Source organism: Tachypleus tridentatus, chromosome 4 (assembly GCF_004210375.1).
Source record: "Tachypleus tridentatus isolate NWPU-2018 chromosome 4, ASM421037v1, whole genome shotgun sequence".
NCBI lineage: Eukaryota > Metazoa > Arthropoda > Merostomata > Xiphosura > Limulidae > Tachypleus > Tachypleus tridentatus.
This window is the reverse complement of record NC_134828.1, coordinates 56,634,247-56,657,977: the sequence shown is the minus strand read 5'-3', so window position 1 is coordinate 56,657,977 and position 23,731 is coordinate 56,634,247. Positions and strand designations below refer to the sequence as shown.

Genomic DNA, 23,731 nt, shown 5'->3' with positions numbered 1-23,731 from the left:
TTAATAAGTGTGTTAAGAAGAAAGACATTTCGTAATATGATATACTGTTAGAAGGTTTTTAAAGAGAAGATACAATCCGAAAGACAACATTCTGTGATGATAATTATCAGATAAAAGACATATACGTTACAACGAGTATGTTTTATTTCTCACCATCGAAATATAAATACTTTTATCTTATACGAATTAAGAGTATTTTTAGATAACGTTGTTATAATTTTTTCTTGAACCACAGCCACAAGATATGTTTTATTTCATAGTTTATATTTGTTATATAAATTCTGTTATAAGCTGCTTAATTCTAAATAACACAATGCTTATATCATGAGCCATAAGAATGGTTTATAATAAAAATTGCACAAAAAATGTTCAGATCTGTAATAGAACACATAGGAAATACTACCTTACAAATGTAGAGGTGTAGTTTTAAGAATACCTCTTATGAAACAATAAGAAGAAGAATTGAGCAAATTTTAATATTGTTTAACAATCATGAAATAACTTATTTTACTCATTATCATTGCTCAACCAGCCTACAGAAAACTCGACTTTTATCAATGCTAACCTCAGAAATAGTGTAGGCACTGTTTCCAGCCCTGATTGTTTACTCTTTTTCAATCGTTGGTTGTACTATAAAAATGAAATCTATGCATTTTAATTTTTTAATTAAACTTTCTGTACTTTGAAATCAAGCGTAATGATATCATAAGAGGTTCTCTATGTTCTGCCTACCAAGTGTATGGAGACCCGGTTTCTAGCGTTAAGTCTGCAGGCGCACCACTGTGCCACTGAAGTGGCTACTAACCTTACATATATACATAATTTGGTATCGTTGGAAAGAGGCACACAATTTGTTATAATGTAACGTTTGCGATAGTTATTTCTAATTCATTTTGCGTTGTATGTTTTACCCTTCCTAACACTCACAGGTTCATTGATGATTTTACCTTTGAATTATCAAATTTTAGTCGTCGGAAAACTGTTCGAGCCTTTTTAACACTCTAAAAAATCTTACAAAGAATGAATGAAAAAATAACCAAATAGACATAACATTTGTAGCATTACTCTGTGGATTTAATGTAAAGTATTTCAAAATATCTATAAATTAAGAAAAAAACACTAGTGGTCGACTAGGTGTTAGGGTAGAATTCTTTATATCCTGAAAAAAAACAACACAAAAAAACATGCAACTTTACGAAACAGTAAACAAGGTTTATAGACTTTTTCTACTCATTGTATATATGCATCATTTATTATATATTTATTATATATTAATTATATATTATATATTTATTATATATATATATATTATATATATCGACTTTAGATTTTCAACGTTGATAGTCATATGTGAGTCCAAATATAAACAAGAAAAGACAATGCATATATATATTAGTGAAAATAATTACATTTTAATGAAGTTAACGAGTAAAATAAAAATCATAAGGAAGGACTACGTTAAAAACAACAAATCTAAACATATGACTAATTATAATCCCATATTGTAGCTTGTACACTGAGATATTTTCAGTTGATGCAGTATTTTTTGTTTTATTTTGGCTTGTTTTTGAGTTAAAATAACTAATAATATGTACATATATTACAATAACGTTTAATATTGTTTACTTTTTAAAACATGTTCAAGGATATAGATATACACAATAAATGAGAAACAAAGAATATATTTTTCCTAAATTTAAAATACAGGACAACAGTTTGAAAGTTCAATTACTACTAATAACTCACATGAGACAAAAACCATGAAGTGCTGGTCACGGAAAGCCCGAAAATTATACAGTTGATGAAAATACTGTCTTTTTTAAATTAGTAATTCCTCACTATTTTATGAAAAGGATCATAGATCCTTATCTGCAACTTATCAACAGCGCAAAAGAAATAATAAATTTAGTACCATAGCTAAGGTTTGAACTATTCACTTGTGTTACTGTGTCTTTTTCGAGATTTGGCCCTTCTTTGATTTTAGTGATATGTGAAAATAAAATAAATGACTATACAGATACTATATGTGATAAAATTCACAAAGCCCAGTCTGGTATGAATTCATATTGAAAGTAATCAAAATGAACTGTGCAATTCATTCTAATGTCATATGTGGTGTTGAGACAGCTTTGATATTTATTAGCCGAAGATATTTACTACTGTTCCCTCTTTTTAACAAGAATTTGAAATGTATTTATATTGCAGCATAAAATCATTTTTACTGATTTAAAACAAGCCTAAACATATTCATAATAAAGCCGACAATAGATAATCCTGTTATATTTACTGCCATTTAGATCATAATTTTTTTTTCAAAATTCTGGTAAAATTTTGGATTTTTTTATTGAGTTGCTTTAAGAAGAACAAGATCAGCTCAGGACCAGTGTATGAAGAATCGGTAATTTTATTTCGTAATTATATATGTGTGAGTTATTCACTGAAATTATGGGTTTTATATTAATTATTTAATAGAAAAACTACAAATTCAATATTTATAAATATAAAAATAATTCAGATGTACTCTAATGTTACATTATTTGTGTTATAATTGAATGACATCATTACTTTAAATTCATTATATCTGAGCTTTTATCTTAAAAGATTGATGAATAAGTATTGCAACTGAAAATTAATCACAACATACCATAATAATACTACTATTTACAAACATTCACTCGAAATACATTTGCTATTGTCAGATGAAAATTTCAAAATGTACACAAAAATAATTTGATTATAGTATATCTTTTTATTTTATGTGATTTGTCTCTATTGATTATTTATTAATAAAACCTTGATTTTTATATCATTCTGGTATATTTCTGTAACTTAATAAAATCCTAATGCTACTTTGCAATATGTTTAATTTAAATATTTATTTTTTCTCTTACTGTGATCTTCATAATATTGAGGCGAAAAAATCTTTTAGCTGTCTCTATTTATATTTGTATTTATGAACTAAAACCTGAAACAGAAACATACCGCTATTTTTTGTAAGGTGTAATGTGTTTCCAGTTTATACATTTGATATTTTGATGTTGAGTATATAGGGTAGTTATTTAGCCACTTTTCTTTAAGATCCACAACTTTAATATATAGATTTAAATTAATGAGACATGATAATTTTCCACGTATTTATTTTATGTGTTAAAAATTCTTATCAGTTGAATACACGTGGTGTTGTAAATTAAAACTATATATGTCAATTGATTCTGTTTCTAATCCATGAGCAACTCACGAACATTTCATTAAAATGTTACCTGACTGGTTCATTATGTCGTAAATAAACCTGCACAGAATGTGTGGATAAGGTGTTTTTAAATATATTCTATACTGTAAACATTATTCTCGAATATAATGTAATCTTAATAATTAAACAACTGAACACATGTTTATTTATACCAACACAATAATTATGGGGAAGAATAAATCAATACAGATGCAAGCTTGAATACGTATAAAGCTTATGCAAGTACAATTCTTTTAATAATTCTCATAAGTTGGTTAAGAGCAACAAATCAGGCACAAGAAGAAGAAGAAAAAACATTAAATAAACGTTTCTGTTTTTGTTTTCCTTCGTTTGTTAGTTGTATGATTAAACGCTAGATATTATTCTAAACTTTCTCGTTGTTTTCTGCACCTCAACCCTCAAGTGATTCATTTGTTAATAATTTACTTCTACACGAATTGAAATTTTAAGACTGATTTTCGAGTTTCAAAACATGTTTATAGGATATAAGATTCTCATGATTTGTATTTGAAGTGTGAATAGGTATTTCGTGAAACTTTTTATATGTATTTAAGGTGAAAATTAAAAAAGAAGAAACTAGAATTCCACCTTCAAAATACTATATATATAATAAATATTTTCTTCAAAAGATTTCCATATTATTGCAAGCTATAAGTTATAGAATCGACTGAGTATTTACAATATTTTAATTCTTCATTTCAGGATAGCGTAAAAAAATAAATACCAGTAGTAGGACGAATACATAGTCAGATACATTTTAACAACAAATTTTCACATACAACAAAATATTTTATTTACTTCTCTTGCAATACAATAGTTAGAATTTTTGTAAATTGGAACTGTCAAAAAGCATTAGACACGAGAAAAATATTTTATTTTTAGGGTTTTAAATCTGTTGACTACGGTAAAATTAGAATTACTAACGTAGAAAGGAAAACAGTTCCTGTTTTTTAAGTACTTCATATTTAAATTTACGAGTTTCAATCGCTTAATATTAAAAGTATTTTCTTTGGTTGGTAGCGTTCGACTCGTAATCCGAGGGTCGCTGGTTCTAATCCCCGTCGCACCAAACATGCTCGCCCTTTCAGCCCTGGGGGCATTATAATGTGACGGTCAATCCCACTATTCTTTGGTAAAAGAGTAGCCCAAGTGACTAGCTACCTTCCCTCTAGTCTTACACTGCTAAATTAGGGACGGCTAGCGCAGATAGCTCTTGAGAGGCTTTGCGCGAAATTCAAAAACAAAACAAAATTAAACGCAATAGAATGTTTTAACCAATACACAGCGTTTTTAATAAGATCAGACTAAATGATATCGCTCTCTGCTACAGGATCTACAGATTTACAACGCTAAAATCAGGGGTTCGATTCCCCTCAGTGGGGTCGGCAGATAGCCCAATATAGCTGAGCTATAAGAAAACACACATATGCTAAACGATATTATTTAAAAAAATATATTTCATTTTTCTCTTTTCCATTTATGCACTTTTAATCATTAAATCTTTTCTTATGTTTAATCCTAAGAAATGATACATGTATGTTGGATGATGAATCTGTGGTCCGATGAACTTTACTCCTCTGTGGTGAAACGCATTAACATTTCACGGAGTATTTCTTTAATGAAAAATGTAATTCTTATTTTAACAGGACGCGCCATAAGCTGAGTAACATAAGCTAAATATCATTATTATAATCTAGATTGTCATTATTGTAGGAACGGAAGAAATGCTCTTTTAGCTTATATAATTTTGTATAAGATTTTTGATATACAATTGAAGTTCGAAAAATTTTTGTTATTTCAAATGCTATTCATCATATAATGGCCAATAAATTTAATCAGATTTTTAAAAAGTCACACCATAACTCCAGATAAAAAATGAGTTTATCTTATTTAAATTTATATTTTGAAAACTAAGAAATATAAAATGAGTATATCAGCATAAATTAATTTTTATGCAAAACTGAAAGTAAATAATACACTATTAGATTGGAATAAAAGTCACTAAGAGTAAACATTGTCAAAATAATTGGAGAGCTGACGATAACAAGGAGAGGTATAAAAATGATTATTCCGTGAATATTGACATCTCAGTCAACGTTTAATACATTTTGGTGCAATAGAAAGTAAAACAAACTACCTATTAAATAAACATCACTACTATTTATAAAAAATATTTCTGCTGAAAAATAGTTTTGTTAAATTATTATTATTCTATTATATACAATCAAAGAAACACAACATTAAAATAACTGCACAATAAAGAACTTATTAAACACAGGGACCAACTCTTAAAAGTCTCTATATGTTTCGGTGTTCTTATGCTACCATCTTCAGTAAAAAAAGACCACCCAGACTTCTCATAACTCTTGGCTAATATGCGTTACCATCATATGAATTGTATAAATGAATGGAGCAGTTTCCGGAAACCCAACGGCGTATGTAGCACCTCCAAGACACAAATAGTGGATTTCCTTGTTCTTTGCCTTGCCATCCAAAATATATTTCTTCGAGTCTGGTTGAGGGAGAGATTCTGTGTTAAAATATTTATTGCTAAAGAGGTTATTTATTGGTGTTCGTTATATAGTTCCTAAATAAAAGTATTCTATAATGACTCTTGACATATTACTATGCAACAGAAAAAAATAAAATTAAAACTAATGGATAAATAATGAGCTAGTAGATAAATAAATAATTCGATTCTTTCTTTCTTCCATGGCTGACTAAGACAGTCTGTAACCGTTTTTAAACTTGAACATCCGACCAAAGGAGATGCGACTGACTAACAACCAAAATCGCCAACTATTAGTCCACTGAATTGTAAGATAGACGGTCAATTCTACTATTCGTTGTTAAAAGAGTAGCTCAAGAGTTCTCGGTTGGTTCTAGTCTTTCACTAATAAATTAGGGATGATTAGCGCAGATAGCTCTCGTGTAGCTTTGCGCGAAATCCAACCAACATTAATTTAAACAAAGTATTTTGTCCAAATACTCTAACTCATTTACTTTGTCTTTAAAAGTGGTTTACCCTTTTACTTTACATAACAATGTGAATGTTGGACCGCCCACTTTCTGTAAATGTAGACTGTTTAAACCATTGCTATACATGACATAATAAATTACCAAATTCCATTTCATGTTCCTATATGACGTTTATTGTATCGTTTAAATGTTGAAATAAATGTACCACAGCCCATTTTCTGTATATTCATAATGTTAAATCTTTTATTATACAGAATAAATAGTACCATAGCCCAATCTATGTATATATATATATACATAATATTTTTCGTATCGTTATAAATAAGATAACATAGTTAATTTTTTGTACTTATATGAAGTTTAATTTGCTGATACAAATAAAAAATTAATAAACTTTGACTAATTTCTTGCTTTTATATGATACTTATGTATTAAACGATAAGATTATTGTGTCGTAACTCGTGTTTTTGTATACAAGATGAACAAACCACAACATATTTATTGTATCTATATCTACTCCCCTTTTTAATCTTTTTTTCTCTTTATCAGAAGAATTCCCATCATATTCTATGTTTTGAACAGTTTTACAATCTCAAAATAGTCCTTGAAGGCTGCTATCTTCTGTTCATTCCAATCATTTAGAAAGTTGTCCATATATTTTGTTGCTTTCTATTGATACGTTCTCATGAGGCATATAATAAAAGTTTATGCTTGATTCGCTAGCTCTGAAAAGCCGCATTGTCACATCATTGGAAAAAAACACCCAAATATTGCAGTTTCGTAGGGTTGAAAACATTGGTTTCACAATGATTTTTCAAATGAAATAAAAACAGGCTTTAAAAGAAATTACTAATCCAGTATCATATTTTATTACTTAATAACTCCTATATCCTTACAGTAATGTGTAGAAGTTTATAAAATTCTGTTCCTGTATTCATTGAGAATGTTACTATTATAAATATAATATTGTTTATATCTTAAAAATATTTTCTCACCAGTATTACATATAAAATAGCTGAATTCAAAGAAAAGAAAAACAAATTGCATAGTTTTGGATACGTTGATAACAAAGTTTCTTATTAATATTAGGTTAAACTCATTTTTATCTTAGTTTTCACAAAATGAATATTAGTTCCTTTCATTCTTTTGGATATTCGCAGAAATTTTCTAAGGATCAATTTGCACTAAGTTTTTAAATGATATGGTAAAGGAAAAGCAGAAAGTAGTGGGATTTGAACGTCACACTTACAAGTATCAAGTGTGAAGCGTAATTTATTTTGTCGGTAAGGGAACACGAAAGATTAACCCGCAGATTCATAGTTCAGTACTTTAATCACTAGGCCATACGTGGCTCTTGAAAATCCATTTAAATACAGAATTAAAAGTTAAACCGGTTCAGTAACAAAGTAGTTATATTTTGTATAAAATGACTTCAAAAGTTATTTACTTTAAAGCAACTGTCGGTTTCATTTTTGTGCCTTATAACAATAAAAGAGGTTTAAAGTAAAAAATCAGCCACTAGCTGCGAGATCGAATATACATTATAAGCATATTAATTGAGCTTGGAAAAGAGAATTTATAAAAAGAAAACAGAAACAGCATTATATCAAGTACTTAATCACAATAAATATCGTATATGTATGAAGTGAAATAGTTTTTTATACACTGAAAACAAGTATCGTTTTTAGTTTTTTCCTAATATGCATTTTAAACTAATCTGATTTTAGTTACAATTTTACTCAAAAGTAAGGTTTCAAAGTTTCAGGCTAAATATGTTAATCAAAACGAATTTTAAATTATACTGTTTTTTCGGCACTTCAATAATATAGATAGGTGGACTGGGTAATAAAAATAATAGTTTTTATTGTACTGTAAGTTATTTTTAGCAGTAAATTAAAAATGTCTGAACATAAACCATTATCAAAATCGACTGAATGATTTATATCAGATGTTTAAAACAATAAGAATTAATTGAGAAATTTCATAGTTATAACTTATATATACGTGCGTGTACAAATAGAATAATTTACATGATGTGCATATAGTAAAATTTTAAAACCGGAAAGCTTTAGACCTACAGTTTAAACTACATTGCTTGAATGATAACAAATATAAAGTACCATGATAGAAAAATATTTCAAAACTTTTAAATGTTTATAGATAATATATACAAAATTAGCAATATGCGTGTTTTGTATCTGATTTGTCCATCGAGGGAATCGAATTCCTTCTTTTAGAGGTTAAAATCCGAAAACTTGCCTGTGCCCCAGCGGGAGACATATTAGAAATAACTTGGATAAATAATTAACATTACGGAAAATAAAATCAAGGTATCAATATCTCTAAGTCACAACCGTGAAATGTCCAGTAAAACAAACGAAATTATGAAGAATATAATCTGAAGATATATATATATATATATATATGGTTTATTGTTAGAAGTTGAAAAAAAACTTTCTCAAAACCGAAACACAAAATTGATAACTAGTCAACAGCTCTGATAAATCAATATAAACAAACTATTATCATTATTACATGCAATAATTTAGAATCATCAAAATGTAAAAAACTATGAAAGGAAAATAAATCCGATTTTATCTTTATCTCTATATACTTTTCTGAAAGAAAAAAGTTAGTCGATAATTTTTAAGAAAATAATACCGTAGCTCATAGCCTTGTTGTGACGATATTTTAATCTTATGCGTAAAGTTATTAAAAATACCCCTTCAATCATCATTAAACATAATAAAATGCTTGCTCTTTAAGCGTACTTTCCTTTTTCAATATTTAATATTTTGGATAAAAACATAGATACCATTTCTGGTATTCTAATAGCTATAATAAATGAATATATAGATTACATTAATAACACAACTGAGCTATCACTGAAGCATCTATTAATTTATATTTGTAGATTAATTTATAGTCAAATTCAGCCGATATGAATAACTGTCAAACATTTTCATAACTGTTGAGATAAGATGTAAACCTTCTATATTTCTTACTAATCCAGTATTAATTATTGTAAATCAATTTTTAAAAGAAGCATCATAGTTTGTTTTAATACCTTTTTGCAACTTAATCAAAGGTTTGTTTGTTTTGAATTTTGCACAAAGATACTCGAGAGCTATCTGTGCTAGCCGTCTCTAATCGAGCAGTGTAAGATTAGAAGGAAGGCAGCTAGTCATTACCACCCACCGCCAATTCTTGGGCTACTCCTTTACCAACGAATAGGAGGATTGATGGTTACAGCTGAAAAGTGCGACCGGGAGTAGAACGCCTTAACACATTTGGCCATACCGGGCCTAATTCAAAGAATATTAAGTAATAGTCATTTATTTACAACATTAATATGACCGTCATTAAAATTATAACTACAAGTTAAAAGTGCTATCAATATTAGCTGACAACGTTTTAAATCTGGGAAACAACTAATATCAGGCAATAAAAACTTCAAGTAGAAAGAAACGTTTCGAAATTTCAATACTTTTCAGGTGATAAAAATCATACATATTTATTTGCTTACTTAAATTTCCAGGTAAGTGTAATTATGCAAGAACAAGACATTTGACTACAATTGTGTAAAGTACGCAGTTTTCTTATAACCAGTATAACTTATATTATTGTTACATATACTATATTAAACAATGTGCTGGAGGCGCTCGAGAGAAAATATATTGAAATATATCGTCGAAAAAAGAAAAATAGATGAATATCTTATCACAGGTTCTGACATGTCTGAGACATGACCTGAGATGTTAGATATACACTGATAAAAAGTACTGTTTATCTTAAATAAAATGCAATATATTTACTCCCACTTTTCTTGAACGACAAAAAGTTATATAGAAAAAATCAATCTAGTTTTAATTATAATAAAAATAACTGTCAATCACTAATACATTTTAAAACAGTATGATAAAACAGCAATCTGAAGGTTACATTAGCAGAAACTTCATTTACTTATTTTATGCACTCACTTTTGTATACCATAAATACTGCAAATGTTTCTACTATCTTTTACATCATCAAATAAATTTAATTAAATAAAGAAGTTTCTAGTTAAGACTTATTAAATAAAATAAAAATTATTACCGGGAAAGAAACAAAACAGTTGAAAAGAAGCACGTAAGTGTATTAAAAGTCCAAGCGAATAAAAATTGGTCCTAGATGTTTTGGATTACTAAAGTGATAATTACATACTGTTTTTCTAAGAGGAAACACATAGAAACAGTTTTCATACATTTTGAGATTTTTGATCATTTTCTAACGTTGTTTTTATTTATATCTCATACCTTTTCAGAGGAAGTTTATAACATTTTGCGATTTTAAGATTTATATTTGTTTCAAAGAAACCATCTGCGTTTGAAGATGCATGAAATATATAAAAGAAATTTAACTTTGAGAATATCTTTATTCGTACACTTCATTTCTTTTGTTTCAGGTATCTTGGATCCGAAGGAAAGATTTTCATGTACTTACTGTAGGGACAGACAAATACATCAGTGATGACCGTTTCCAAACCGTCCGTACAGGGAACGATAATGATTGGGTTTTGCAGATAAAGTTCACTCAGTTAAAGGATCAAGGGATCTATGAATGCCAAGTGAGCACTGACCCAAAAATCAGTGTTTTCGTAAACTTGTCAGTCCTGGGTAAGTATATGATACCTTCTAAGATCTGTAGTAATATTGGATCGTAAATTCAGAGCATTATATCAGATGATACTGGTAAAATGTGAAGTAGATATAACCTTTATGGGCTACACATGGCTGATTGGTTATCACAACAGATCATGGATAGAAAGGTCCATGGTTTACGCCTAGATGCCTCAGAACACGCTCCACACTTTAAACTATAAAGGCATTATAAGAGTAGCAGGCAACCATTTGTTACAAAAGTACAGCTGTCATGGGTCCTTAACCCATTTATAGTTTAAAATAAATGTTGTAACAGTAAAACCTGAATTCTATATTTCTCTGTGTCGTTCATTTGGCTCATGCACCACACAAAAGCCTTTCATATTAGAAATACAATACTACAACCTTTATATCAGTGCATGACTGATTGTTGCTATGCAGAAAATAGAACACACGAGAATCGCGAACAGCATATGTTCTACATGTTAACAAAACTATGAACATTTTGTTTCAACTCATGATGTAGTTAGCCAATAAATGCATATCTTTTAAACAAATCAAATAAGCTTTTGTTGTATCTTCTCAGCACTATTATAGCTTTATGTTATACCAGACTCAAATAAATAGCGTAACTCTTATAATTCCAAACCATGAGTCTTATATACACTGCTAACCAAAATCTTAAGGCCAATGAACATAAAAAAATATGCATTTTGAGTTGTTAGACTCAACCACTTATTTGAGTAGAGCTTCGAAAGATAAAAATAAGAAAATGGAAAATAAAAATAAAAACCTGTTTAGCAATTAATAGGGAAAATGTGAACACTATGAAATTAGCCTAAATACTAGCTTGTCAAAAGTTGGCCCGGCATGGCCAAGCGCGTAAGGTGTGCGACTCGTAATCCGAGGGTCGCGGGTTCGCGCCCGCGTCGCGCTAAACACGCTCGCCCTCCCAGCCGTGGAGGCGTTATAATGTGACGGTCAATCCCACTATTCGTTGGTAAAAGAGTAGCCCAAGAGTTGGCGGTGGGTGGTGATGACTAGCTACCTTCACTCTAGTCTTACACTGCTAAATTAGGGACGGCTAGCACAGATAGCCCTCGCGTAGCTTTGTGCGAAATTCCAAAACAAACAAACAAATTGTCAAAAGTTTAAGACCATACTGATAACAAAGCGTTAATCTGTAAACACGTAAAGAAATTTAGTCATTTGTGTTCAAGCATAAGCATTGTCTACATCTCCCACTGGCAAAGCATGGCAAAGGCTTAAAGTTGACGTGGCAGAATTGTCGAGGTTCAAAAGTAAGGTCTTTCTCAACATGCCATCACTGGTGAGATTGAACGTAGTGAAACTGCTGTTGCAAATTTCTTAAAAGACCCTGAGGGATACGGAACGAGAATTTCACGTAGTTGGCCCAAGAAAATTTCGCCGACGTTGAGCAGAAGGATTCGATGGGTTGTCCAGCGAGACACCAGCCGATCGTCGAACCAGATTAAGGCCCTATGAACGTTGAATATAGCTCCAAAACAATAAGACGGCATCTACGAGAGGAAGGCTTTAAAAACCGTAAACGTTTTCAAAGGCTAGGCCTCCTTCCACACCATGATTTGTTTTTTTGTTGTTGTTTTTTAATTTCGCACAAAGCTACTCGAGGGCTATCTGTACTAGCCGTCCCTAATTTAATAGTGTAAGACAAGAGGGAAGGCAGCCAGTCAGCACCGCCAACTCTTGGGCTACTCTTTTGGCAACGAATAGTGGGATTGACCGTCACATTACAACACCTCCACGGCTGAAAGAGCGAGCATTTTTGGCGCGACGGGGATGCGAATCCACGACCCTCAGATTACGAGTTGCACGCCTTAACACGCTTGGCTATGCCGGGCCCTCCACACCATGAAACAGCTCGGTTAAACTTTGCTGAGAAGTACCAAACATGGAATGTAGAAAAACGGAAGAAAGTTTTGTTCTCTTATGAGAAACCATTTAACCTGGATGGTCCAGATGGCCACAACATTACTCGCACGAGAAGGATTTTCCACCGGAGACATTTTCTACACGCCACAGTAGAGGAAGTTCCATCATGATCTGGGGTGCTTTCTCCTTCCATAGAACAATGGAGCTTCAGGTTATAATGGGGCGTCAAACAGCAACTGGCTACAGTCGCATGTTGGAGAGAGCATCCTTATTGACTCAAGGTCCTCACTTGTGTAGAAATGACTGGATTTTTCAGCAGGACAACGCTGCAATTCACAATACCCGCAGGACAAAGGACTTTTTCACGGCACAATACGTGATTCTTTTGGACCATCCAGCATTTTCGCCCAAACTGAACCCCTTTGAAAATGTTTGGGGGTGGATGGAAAAGGAAGTCTATAGAAATGGACGTCAATTCCAAACAATACATGATTTTCGTGAAGCCATTTTCATCACTTGGAATAACATTCCAGCCAGCCTTCTGCAAACGCTTATATCAACTATGCCAAAGCGAATATTTGAAGTTATTCGCAATGACGGCCGTGCAACTCACTACTGAGAACTCTTGTTGGGCAATTTCTAGCCTGTTTAGGACTTTTTTTGACCAGTTAGTATTTAGGCTAATTTCATAGTGTTCACATTTTCCCTATTAAATGCCAGAAAGGTGTTTTTATTTTTATTTTCTTTTTTTCTTATTTTCATCTTTTAAAGCTCTACTTAAATAAGTGGTTGATTGTAACAATGCAAACTGCATATTTTTTCTTTATGTTCATTGGCTTTAAGGTTTTGTCCAGCAGTATATATCTTCCGTTCTAGTTTTCTTCATCCTACTGCTAACAGGTGCAAAACAATCTGTTCCTCGTTAGTACAGCGGTAAGTCTACGGATTTACAACGCTAAAATTAGAGGGTCGATTCCCCTCGGTGGGCTCAGCAGATAGCCCGCTGTGGCTTTGCTATAAGAAACCACACAAACACGCAAAACAATCTAAAATATGAAATATTCTTAGTACAGCACTAAAATTTTGTGTTGAATACAAACTTAATGCTGAATGATTGTATACTATACATATATATTTAATTATATTATATTCATGGAACTGAGGAAAATCAAGACAATTGTATGTTTCAGAAAAACATCATTTATTACGACTGTGGTTTCGCTAAAAAACACATGACACTTTCTCTCTTTGTTTGTGTTATTGAAATTCACTTGATTATTTCTTCACTGAGAATTTCCTGTGATGAATATTAAGTCACTAGTGTAGAGATCTAAAATTATCATAGCTCGTTAGCAAGACAACGAATAAAAGAATAATATCTCTGATTTTCATAGGGAATAATAGTGTATGTCTACCTAGCAAAATAACAAACCTTTAAAACGACTATTTCTTGATGACGAGAAACTCACTTGAAATAAAAATATATCTTAGAACGGCTGGTATGGGTATTAACACTTTTATTGATAAGCAGAGAACAACGTTTCGACCTTCCTAGGTCATCTTCATGTTAACAAAAAAAATGCTCTAGGAAGATCGAAACGTTGTTTTCTGCCTATTAATAAAATTGTTATAACCCATGCCAGCCGTGATGACCATTTCTCTCAGCAGCTTTTCAAATGCTTCTGTTATCAGAGAAGATCAGTAATAGAAGTAAAAGGATAATATTTTTACCTTTAAGAATAACTGAGTTCACAAGCTTATGTTGGTGGTTGATACATATAAAAAATGATATCCAACACTATCAGATTTAGTTAAAACACCACACATTGTATGTTTAAAAACAGTTGGTATGGATAGAGAAAGCACTAATAGAGGAGCGAATAACGGTGTTCTCTACCCATACCAGCCGTTTTTAAATATATAGTTTTTTCTACAAATGGGTTTTCTCGTCATCACGGAAATCACCACGCAGACTGGGATATATCAGCTCACAGGCAATCCTGAAAGGTTATATCTGAAACAAAAACGAGAAAACATAGTTTTATCTGCATTTAGAGATAGGTATGCGTAATAAATGAATAAAAGCAGGCCATGTGTTTTGAGTAGTTTAGCTTCACTCTTTTCTGTACTATGAATATAATTAAAATATAGAGACAATTACACAAGAAACATTACCTTTCTTCTGGTATTCCAACCGTATGAGGTGTAAAAGGTATCGTAATGGTCTATGTAATATTTTTGTGGTTGAGTTTGTATCCTAAAATGGACGAAAGGTTCCTTATCAATCTAATGTATACCACAGTGTCATATCTTCATAATGATAAATAAAGACTTTTGTAAGACGGACAATAATACAACAATTCATCGTGCTCCTAATGTCCACAATAGGACACCGCTTAGTAATTAGCATGTTGGTCTTCTAAAACCAAAACTTTTATGAAATATTAACTATAGAAGCCAATTTTAAATGAGGATCTTTTGTCCAGAATTGTTAAATATTTTGTTATATAAAACGCAATAATCTTGTACAACGAGAACGTTTTTTAAAGTTATACGCTTCATTGTACTTAGTCATGATACTTTGGTCATTACTCATCTATTTCAATATATACTTAAAAGTATTTTATGAATAATAAATGTATTTCATCTTCATTTGTTTCTGACTTAAACATAGGGGTATCAGGTTTTATATGCTGGACCAATTGTGTCTCTATATTTACGGATCTTTGTCGATTTGCATGAGTTCTCTTTACACCCTAGAGAACAGATGACATAATTTCGCTTACGTATCACGTACAAGAAAGTTATAGAAAAAGAGATCCATAACTTTTTATCGTTTTACACAAATTATTTTATTTCGGTTCTCTTTTTGAATTATGTTTAGCCTATATTTAATTCCTAGAAATAAGACAAAAGTAATTTTATATTCATTTCATAGTCATAACTATGATCACATAGTAAACGAAATAGTGAAAAATTTATAACAGATTAAATTGACGAAATTTAAAATTAGCTTTCATTTTTTAAATTCTATTTACTTTACTAAAAAATTTCAAATAATAGTTATTTACATTAGAATTTCAAGTTTATTTATATCTGTCACAATCTACTGCTCAAATAATGTTGTAGTTTGTAGTTTCACCACGATGAAGACAAACTTCATGTTCAACAACCACAACAATATACAAACAAATGGCCTAAGTATGAGCAACCCAGTATCACCAGTTCTAGCCAATATTTTTATGACACAAGTTGAAACACAAGCAATTCACACAGCATTACATCCACCACTATACTGATACAGATATGTAGATGATACGGTTGTGGGATTCAGATCTACAGAACACACACTTAATTTTTTTCAATCACATTAACTCTATATATCCCAACATTAGCTTCACATGTGAATAGGAAGAAAGCAATCAAATATCATTTCTTAACCTCAAAATTACGAGAACCGACACACAATTCAAAACAGAAATCCACCGAAAAATCACTTATACTGGACTATACATTCCTTGGGACTCAGCACATGAAACAAAACAAAAACTCAACATACTAAGAAACCAAATAAACACAGCCATAAAACTTTGCTCACCAGATAAAATTAACGATGAATTAGACAAAATAAAACAATACTTTATCAACATCAACAAGTTTCCTCCACAAACCGTAGAAAACATTATACACACACACCTATACAGAAAACAAAATCAACCAACAGAAGTAAATATATCTCACGAATCAAAAAATCACGAAACCATATACCGCTGCATATCATATATTCCCGACATCAGCAGAAAAATAGCCAACATTTGGCCAAAACTGGTAACAAAATATGACATTTCAGTTAATACCAAATGTATTCAAAAACCAGGCACAAAACTGAGGTATATACTATGTAAAAACTACACTGACAAACACCACACCAACATTATTTATAAAATACAATGTGATAACTGCCACATCTTCTATATTGGAGAAACAAGTAGAAAAATGGAAACCAGATTCAAAGAACATAAAATGTCACCTTCACACGTTTTCGAACACTGCAGGTCGAATAAACACAACATAATTATAGAAAACATAGATAAAGAAACAAACATAAACAAACGCAAAATTAAAGAAGCCTTACTTATACAACAACTTAAACCCAAAATAAACCAATAAAAAGGAACAACTTTATACCTATATTAAATATAATAAAATAAATAATATAAAATTATATATTCAAACATCTAACATCGCCCTCTACATTCCAACACTCAGTTACACAACCCCTTTCAAACATGTGGTCACCTTTTGGTCAGTTACCTCTTTCTTTGTGAACCTGACGATGACCGACGAAGGTCAAAACGTTGTTCGCTCCTCTACGTAAAATATTTTCTCAACCCAAACGAGCCGTTTTTACATATATATAATATTGTAGTTTAATGTGTAAACTCACTGTCTAAAGAAACCTATGAACATAGAAACAGGAAACTTATATTTCACTATAAATCTAAGAAATCAAATAAATGTTTAATTACATTTAAAAATCCTAAAACATTTATTTCTTATAACTTGAAATCAATTTAATTGGACGTGACTTGATTTTGCAGAGTAAAAAAAGCAACAGCAATTCGACAAAATCTAGTTGTAAGTAATTAACTTGTTTTCAAATTGAATTAAACTTTGAAACTAAGTTGCTTTCCTTAAACATTATATATGGTTCAGTTATCTAAGTACTGTTTCTGGGCTCTATAGAACTAACTTGTTCTTTTCAGTGCTTATAAGATTTTTTCAGTCGTACGGTGAAAGCATGATGACTACTCTCTACTGTCAACAACTTGAAAATACAGTTGTGAAACTCAGCACATAAGTAAGAAGCTGTATATATATATAAAGAAAAAAGAACTGCCTTATCTCCGATTTTTATTTGTTATCATTATATAAAGCTTATTCTTTTGGTGACATCCAGAGATCATCTATAAAAGTTTCTATCTTATCTAACCCGAAAGTATCTGGATTTCAATTGCTATTCGTTGAACATATTAAACTTGGACAATCCAATAGCACTGAAGAAGCGGTTAGAAGTTTTCGTTTTCTCACAAATATTAGTTTGAAAATACGTCTAGGGCATTTGCGCGAGTAATGAAAAGCTCTGAAAAATTATTATCCACTTCATACGAACAAAAACTACTCTTTAATTCAGGACAAATTGTATTTTTCTAAAAATACTCATACCTTCCGGTCACAATAAACAACGAACATAGAGAGAAATGAAAAACTAGCGTGGCCATCAGTATAATTAATCGAACTTCTTTTCTTACGTACCTGTTTAAAGAAGTCAAAATACGTTGTTTCTTCAGGTAGGTACCTCGCTGTTAACGATATTATTGGTCAAAACCCATATAACGTATTACAAGTTTAAGCTAGTTTCGGAAATTTAAGATAGTCCTGGATACAAATTTTAAGTTATCAATGTAAAATCAATCTTTGTAACAGAAGTTTATAATAAAAAAAACAATCAAAACTCTTTGATATTTATTATGCAGTAATTTACTTGTGTATATTTATAGAGCAAAACACACAAAATTTTCTCCTTGATGTGAAGTGTCAATTTCGGAAAGTTGTCTTGTGAATACAAACAACAATATGGGCCAAAAGTTCATCTCTCTAGCCACATGTAATGTGTGTGTGTTTCTTATAGCAAAGTCACGTCGAGCTATCTGCTGAGGCCACTGAGGGGGGTCGAATCCCTCATTTTAGCCTTGTAAATCAGTAGACTTACCGCTGCTCACCGCGTCTAATCAGTTGAAACTGGGATGTGTATAAATATTTATTTCAAAACTCAGCTGTTGTTTTACTGAAATAACGTATAAAAGAGCATTTAACGTCATCAGATACAAAACAATGCTTAAAATATGATATTATTCGAAATATTTAGTAAAATATCAGGCCATTCCTTAAGTAATGTCCGATTTTAGGTTCAGAAAAAGAGGAAGTATTTCAAACACGTTTAATATTATTTAGTCAATAATGTATGTTCCATTATTATTAACTACTTCTTGTCAACGATTCACAAGCTTCTGAATCCTACTTCTATAAAATATTTGGGGTTTGGAAGAAAACAATGTAGAGAGGGTAGTTTGACATCTTCAAGTGTTCCAAGCTCTTTTCCATCAAGATAGTTCTGCAAACTTCGGAATAGATGGTAATCAGACGGAGCAAGGTCTGGAGAATAAGGAGAATGTGGAAGTTTTCCCAGTCTAGCTCTTCAGTCTTTGCAGATGTGATCCTTGCTGTATGGGGCGGTGCATTATCCTGGTGTAACACAATACCTTTACGATTGATCAAAGCAGGGCTCTTTTCTTTCAGTGCAGCATTCAAGCGCCGTAATTGCTGACAGTAGAAGTCTTAAGTAATCGTTACGTTGAATGGCAGCAACTCAAGGTGGATCACACCAACATATCCCACCAAACGCTTAACAAGACTTTTCTAGGGTGGAAGTCCATTTTCGTCTGTGCTTTAGCCAGTTTACCTGCGCTGAGCCTTTTCCTGTTCCTTGGATATTTCATGTAGTTTCTGCTACACTATTGCCTTTTTTAAACTCATAAAGCAATCTATGCCTAGTGTGCTCTTCAGACACATCCATCTTTAAGGGTTTACTTGATTAATGATCTGAAAAGATAGAGTTGAGTTAGTTTCTTTGATTTGTCTGGACATTTTTATACACGTCCTACTACAAAGTTTAGTCATTAAAGCCTTCTACAACGACAGAAATGATGATGCACTTTCTGTATTAAATTTTCGGACATTACTTATGGGATGACCCGACAAATGTTTTTTTCAGGTACAAAAGTATATCATACAAATATTAGCAACATTAAAAGTGGTTATTTTTATAAAAAACTATGTTTGAATGATTTATTATAAGCCATTCTACGGTCGTGAAAGATAATGATTAGTTATTTTTAAAGCCCTAAGGATATTTTACAATTTCCATCATTTTTCAAACGAATGAATGTTTTTCAATTTTATATGCCAAATCGTATTTCTATATTACATTATGTTCAAAGTGTATTCATAATGCCTTATGTGAAATAATATTTTTTCAGTTGTTTATGACTTTAAAAGAAAAATGTGTGGATGGATACTATGATAAATAAAGTTGTGACACAATTTATTTACAACATAACATTTCATTATAGTTTTCATTATTAACTCATCAAATCATCAAATATTTTGTACAAGCTTTAATAACTCAATATGTATGTACTTAAAACACTGTATACGTTGTGTGATGGCCAGATTTACTTTGTAGCAGCTAAAGTAGTAGCGGTAAAGGTACTTTCTGTTACTTGATTTCAATACTCACCCCTTGATGTCCTATAATAGTGTTTCATGTGAATGAATTAATAGATTATCATTGACCGTAGAAGTACTTTAAGTAGAAAGGTCATGATTCAAAGTAGAAAGCTGGTATAATTCAAAAACACTTTTTTATATCAGCATTATGGATGCTGTTGGAGAAAAAACTTCATCTCCGTTCAAATAGAATTGAAAAATTGGGGGCCATTTTTCACTTGCATTCTCCAAAAAGCCTACTATCGGATTCTCTTAAATATATAAGACGATCGTGTGCCTTTTTCACACTGTGTGCATGTTGTTAACATAATATTTAATGTATTTTCTTGGTTTAAGAACTTAGCGTCATCTATAAATTTAGTTAACATAGCTTACATGAAAAATAAATAATGCTCAACAACAGATATAATGAGGATGGAGAGGACTGAACAATCATTAACAAGCCTCTTGTTCCAAGCTACCATCAAAAAATGTTTAGTCCACATTGTTCTAACGACCTAGTCGTAGTTAGAGAACGGATACACAAACAAACAAACACACCATACTTTTGTACTTCATATAAATATAGATGAAGGCTAGTGTTGTAAGTTATGTAGCTTTAGCTTGGTAATTTTTGGGGAGTAACAAGAATGATATTACCCTAATTTGAGATTGATAATAATTTCAATTACATTAATGTTTATTGGCCTGATATGATACATTATATTATGATTTTTTATGTCATGAGTATTCGTTATTTATCTTAATTAATTAGTATTAAACTCAAACTGATTTTTTATATATTTAAAAACGGCTGGTATGGGTAGAGAAAGCTCCTCTATTAGTGCTTTCTCTACCAATACCAGCCGTTTTTAAATATATAATTTTCTCTACAACTGGGTTTTCTCATAATCACAGAAATTGATCATTTAATCACATTTCCTTAGAATTATATTGCATTAGAAAGTTTGTACTTTAAAAACTCTCAGGGATGGTAAGTTGTAACTACAAAAATGTAAAACAAAAACAGATTACTTGTTTACTTATTTGTTGGCACATGATTACACAATAGGATCTTCGTGCTCTGTTCTTTGCGAATATCAAAATTCGAATTTATAAGTCCTCGGACTTGCCATTGAGTCACGGGTTGGTAAACAGATGTAAAACCTTCAGCTAAAACAATACAAATGTTAACTCTCTTAATTGGTATCGTAATTTTTACGTTGCTTAATAAATTACGTAAAATATTTAATCAAGATAACTTTAATATATAAGTTATAAATTATAATGACCTAAAATTTAAAATATTTCAAATGTAGACGATAATTTTGATATATTTAGCACAAAAAGTGTAAGATATATAAGCATTTAGTTTTATGTAAAAGCACTATAAAGCAGTCAAATTGACATAAATGATAGTTTTTGGCATAATCTGGATGTTATTTAGTGACGTCATTTTATAACAAATATTACAAATACATCATCTACTCTGTTTCTTTCAAGTTGATAAAATTACAACACATTTTAAGACATTTTAATGATGATTAAGAATGATTATTAGCTGATGTTTAAATAATGTAGCTAAACTACCATTAAATCACTATGAATATTTCTCCGAGGAGCTATTTCAGAACTAATTTTACTATATGTGAATCGTATTGTTTAAAAAACATCATAAAATTTTAAGCTGTAACGATTTTTTGAACCATACTTAATTTAAACAATATATTTTTCTCAAATGCAAAACATGTTAAACTTTACAAAAATTAGTTTCCTTGAAAATGTTAAAAAAAACTTTAAAAGTATTTATTTGAAGATAAAGAACATTAAAGGCACAAACATCTAATATGATTTGGAAAGAGTGTATGCCAATTCATTTCAAAAAATAAAAGTAGTAATAGTTATTTATTTAAGCGTTTCACTTGTTATTTTTGTAAAAATGATTGTCCATTTCGACTTCATGTATCCCGGTGAGATAGTAGTAAATCTGCAGATTTACAACGCTAAAATCAAGCCTTCAATTCCTTCTAATAAACAAATCAGGTAACCCGATTAGACTTTGCTATGCAACAACATACAATTTAAGTTTGTCTTATCATTATATGAGTTTCAAATTTATTATATTCGAGTTAACAAACGTTTCTGGTCAAATAGTTTACCAATTAGTAAGCATTTATTACAATTACAATTTTCTGATTTATAGTATACTAATTGCAGTATATCAAAAATATTAAATTGTCTCTCAGCGCCGATTCAAAACTTTAAGGAGAGGCTCTTGAAAGTTCAGTTGAAAATAATGTAAAACATATATTGTTGATTTATATATTCGTGAATCTTCTACATACTTAGAGAGCAGGCGGAACTTTTGCAATTCACATTTAAAAAAGATAAGAAAATGCATTGCTAAATATATATGTTACTAAAACAAACGTAGATATTAAAATAAATATATAGTATTAAATTCATTCACTCTTTACAGATTATGGTGTTTCGTGTCTGATAAATAGGGTACACAAAATTATAAGTACATTCGTCAGTTAACGGGAAATACTTCCTGTAAATATGCGGTTTTCTTCGTTTTCTCAAACTTAACTCTTATAAACCACCTAATCCAATAAATTACGAACTCTAACGACTATGGATTTTAAAGCACTCATCCTATCTAGATAATAACTGGAACTAAATTGTAGATCAAACTAATGCATTAACTAAATTGAATAAATTAAAACTACTCCTAAAATATTCTCAAATTTTAACTATATTATTCTTTGATAGATTGCTTAGGCAGAGTATTTACGAAGAAACTTTGTAGAATGGAAGGCAACTGCTTATTGTAGAGACACAAGTGTAGAGGACGACGTTTAGAAAATCTTCCACCTTTCATCTTTAGGTCAGTGTGTGTACGAATGAAACCTTGGCATGGGTTTAGCTTTGAGAGAGAGAAGTCTGAGGAATTCTCTACCCAACAAGGGTGTTCAGGAACGTTGTAGTTCCTCTTCGTCTCTGATCATGGAAGATTATTTATCAGTACGTGGGTGTTTTCCTATATTTGAATATGGCTATTCTGATGCAATGAAGTGATTCTAGTTTTCTCCCAGTTGGAGAAACGGGAAGAAAACTCGCATCAAGAATAAAAGAACATAAAGATAGTACAAGACTCATGAAAACACAAAATTCAACCATTGCAGAGTACGCCGCTTCCAAGTGGCTCAGCGGTATGTCTGCAAACTTACAACTCTGAAAACCTGGTTTCAATGCCCATAGTGGGCAGAGCACAGATAGCTCATTGTGTAGCTTTGTGCTTAATTCAAAACAACAACAGAGCACCCCACTTCAACTGGACACAGAATAAACTGAGGGAAAACTAGAATAATCGACACAGACAAATTCTGGAAGACAAGAAAAATCTAAGAATCATTTTATATTAACACTATTAAACCTTTACTAAACAGAGATTTTGGATTAGAGGTGAGTGAGTAACCTGTGGCTGCCATTGGCTGATTCTACAGGAAATCTAATCAGAAACAGTGATAATCTAACCAATCATAACACGCTCTCACAATCCACCAGGACACTATAAAAGACCGAAAACATCTAAACACACACTGATCTGAAGACG

General features: G+C 31.1%; 1 protein-coding gene across 1 annotated transcript in view; it reads left to right on the top strand.

The window, feature by feature from the left end:
- The window catches only part of LOC143249183 (zwei Ig domain protein zig-8-like), a 106,993-nt gene that overhangs the window by 63,514 nt on the left and 19,748 nt on the right, over positions 1-23,731 (top strand). Inside the window, exon 3 of the mRNA XM_076498642.1 lies at positions 10,674-10,884. Coding sequence (XP_076354757.1) covers positions 10,674-10,884 — 211 coding nt within the window. The remainder of the gene's footprint in view (positions 1-10,673; positions 10,885-23,731) is intronic.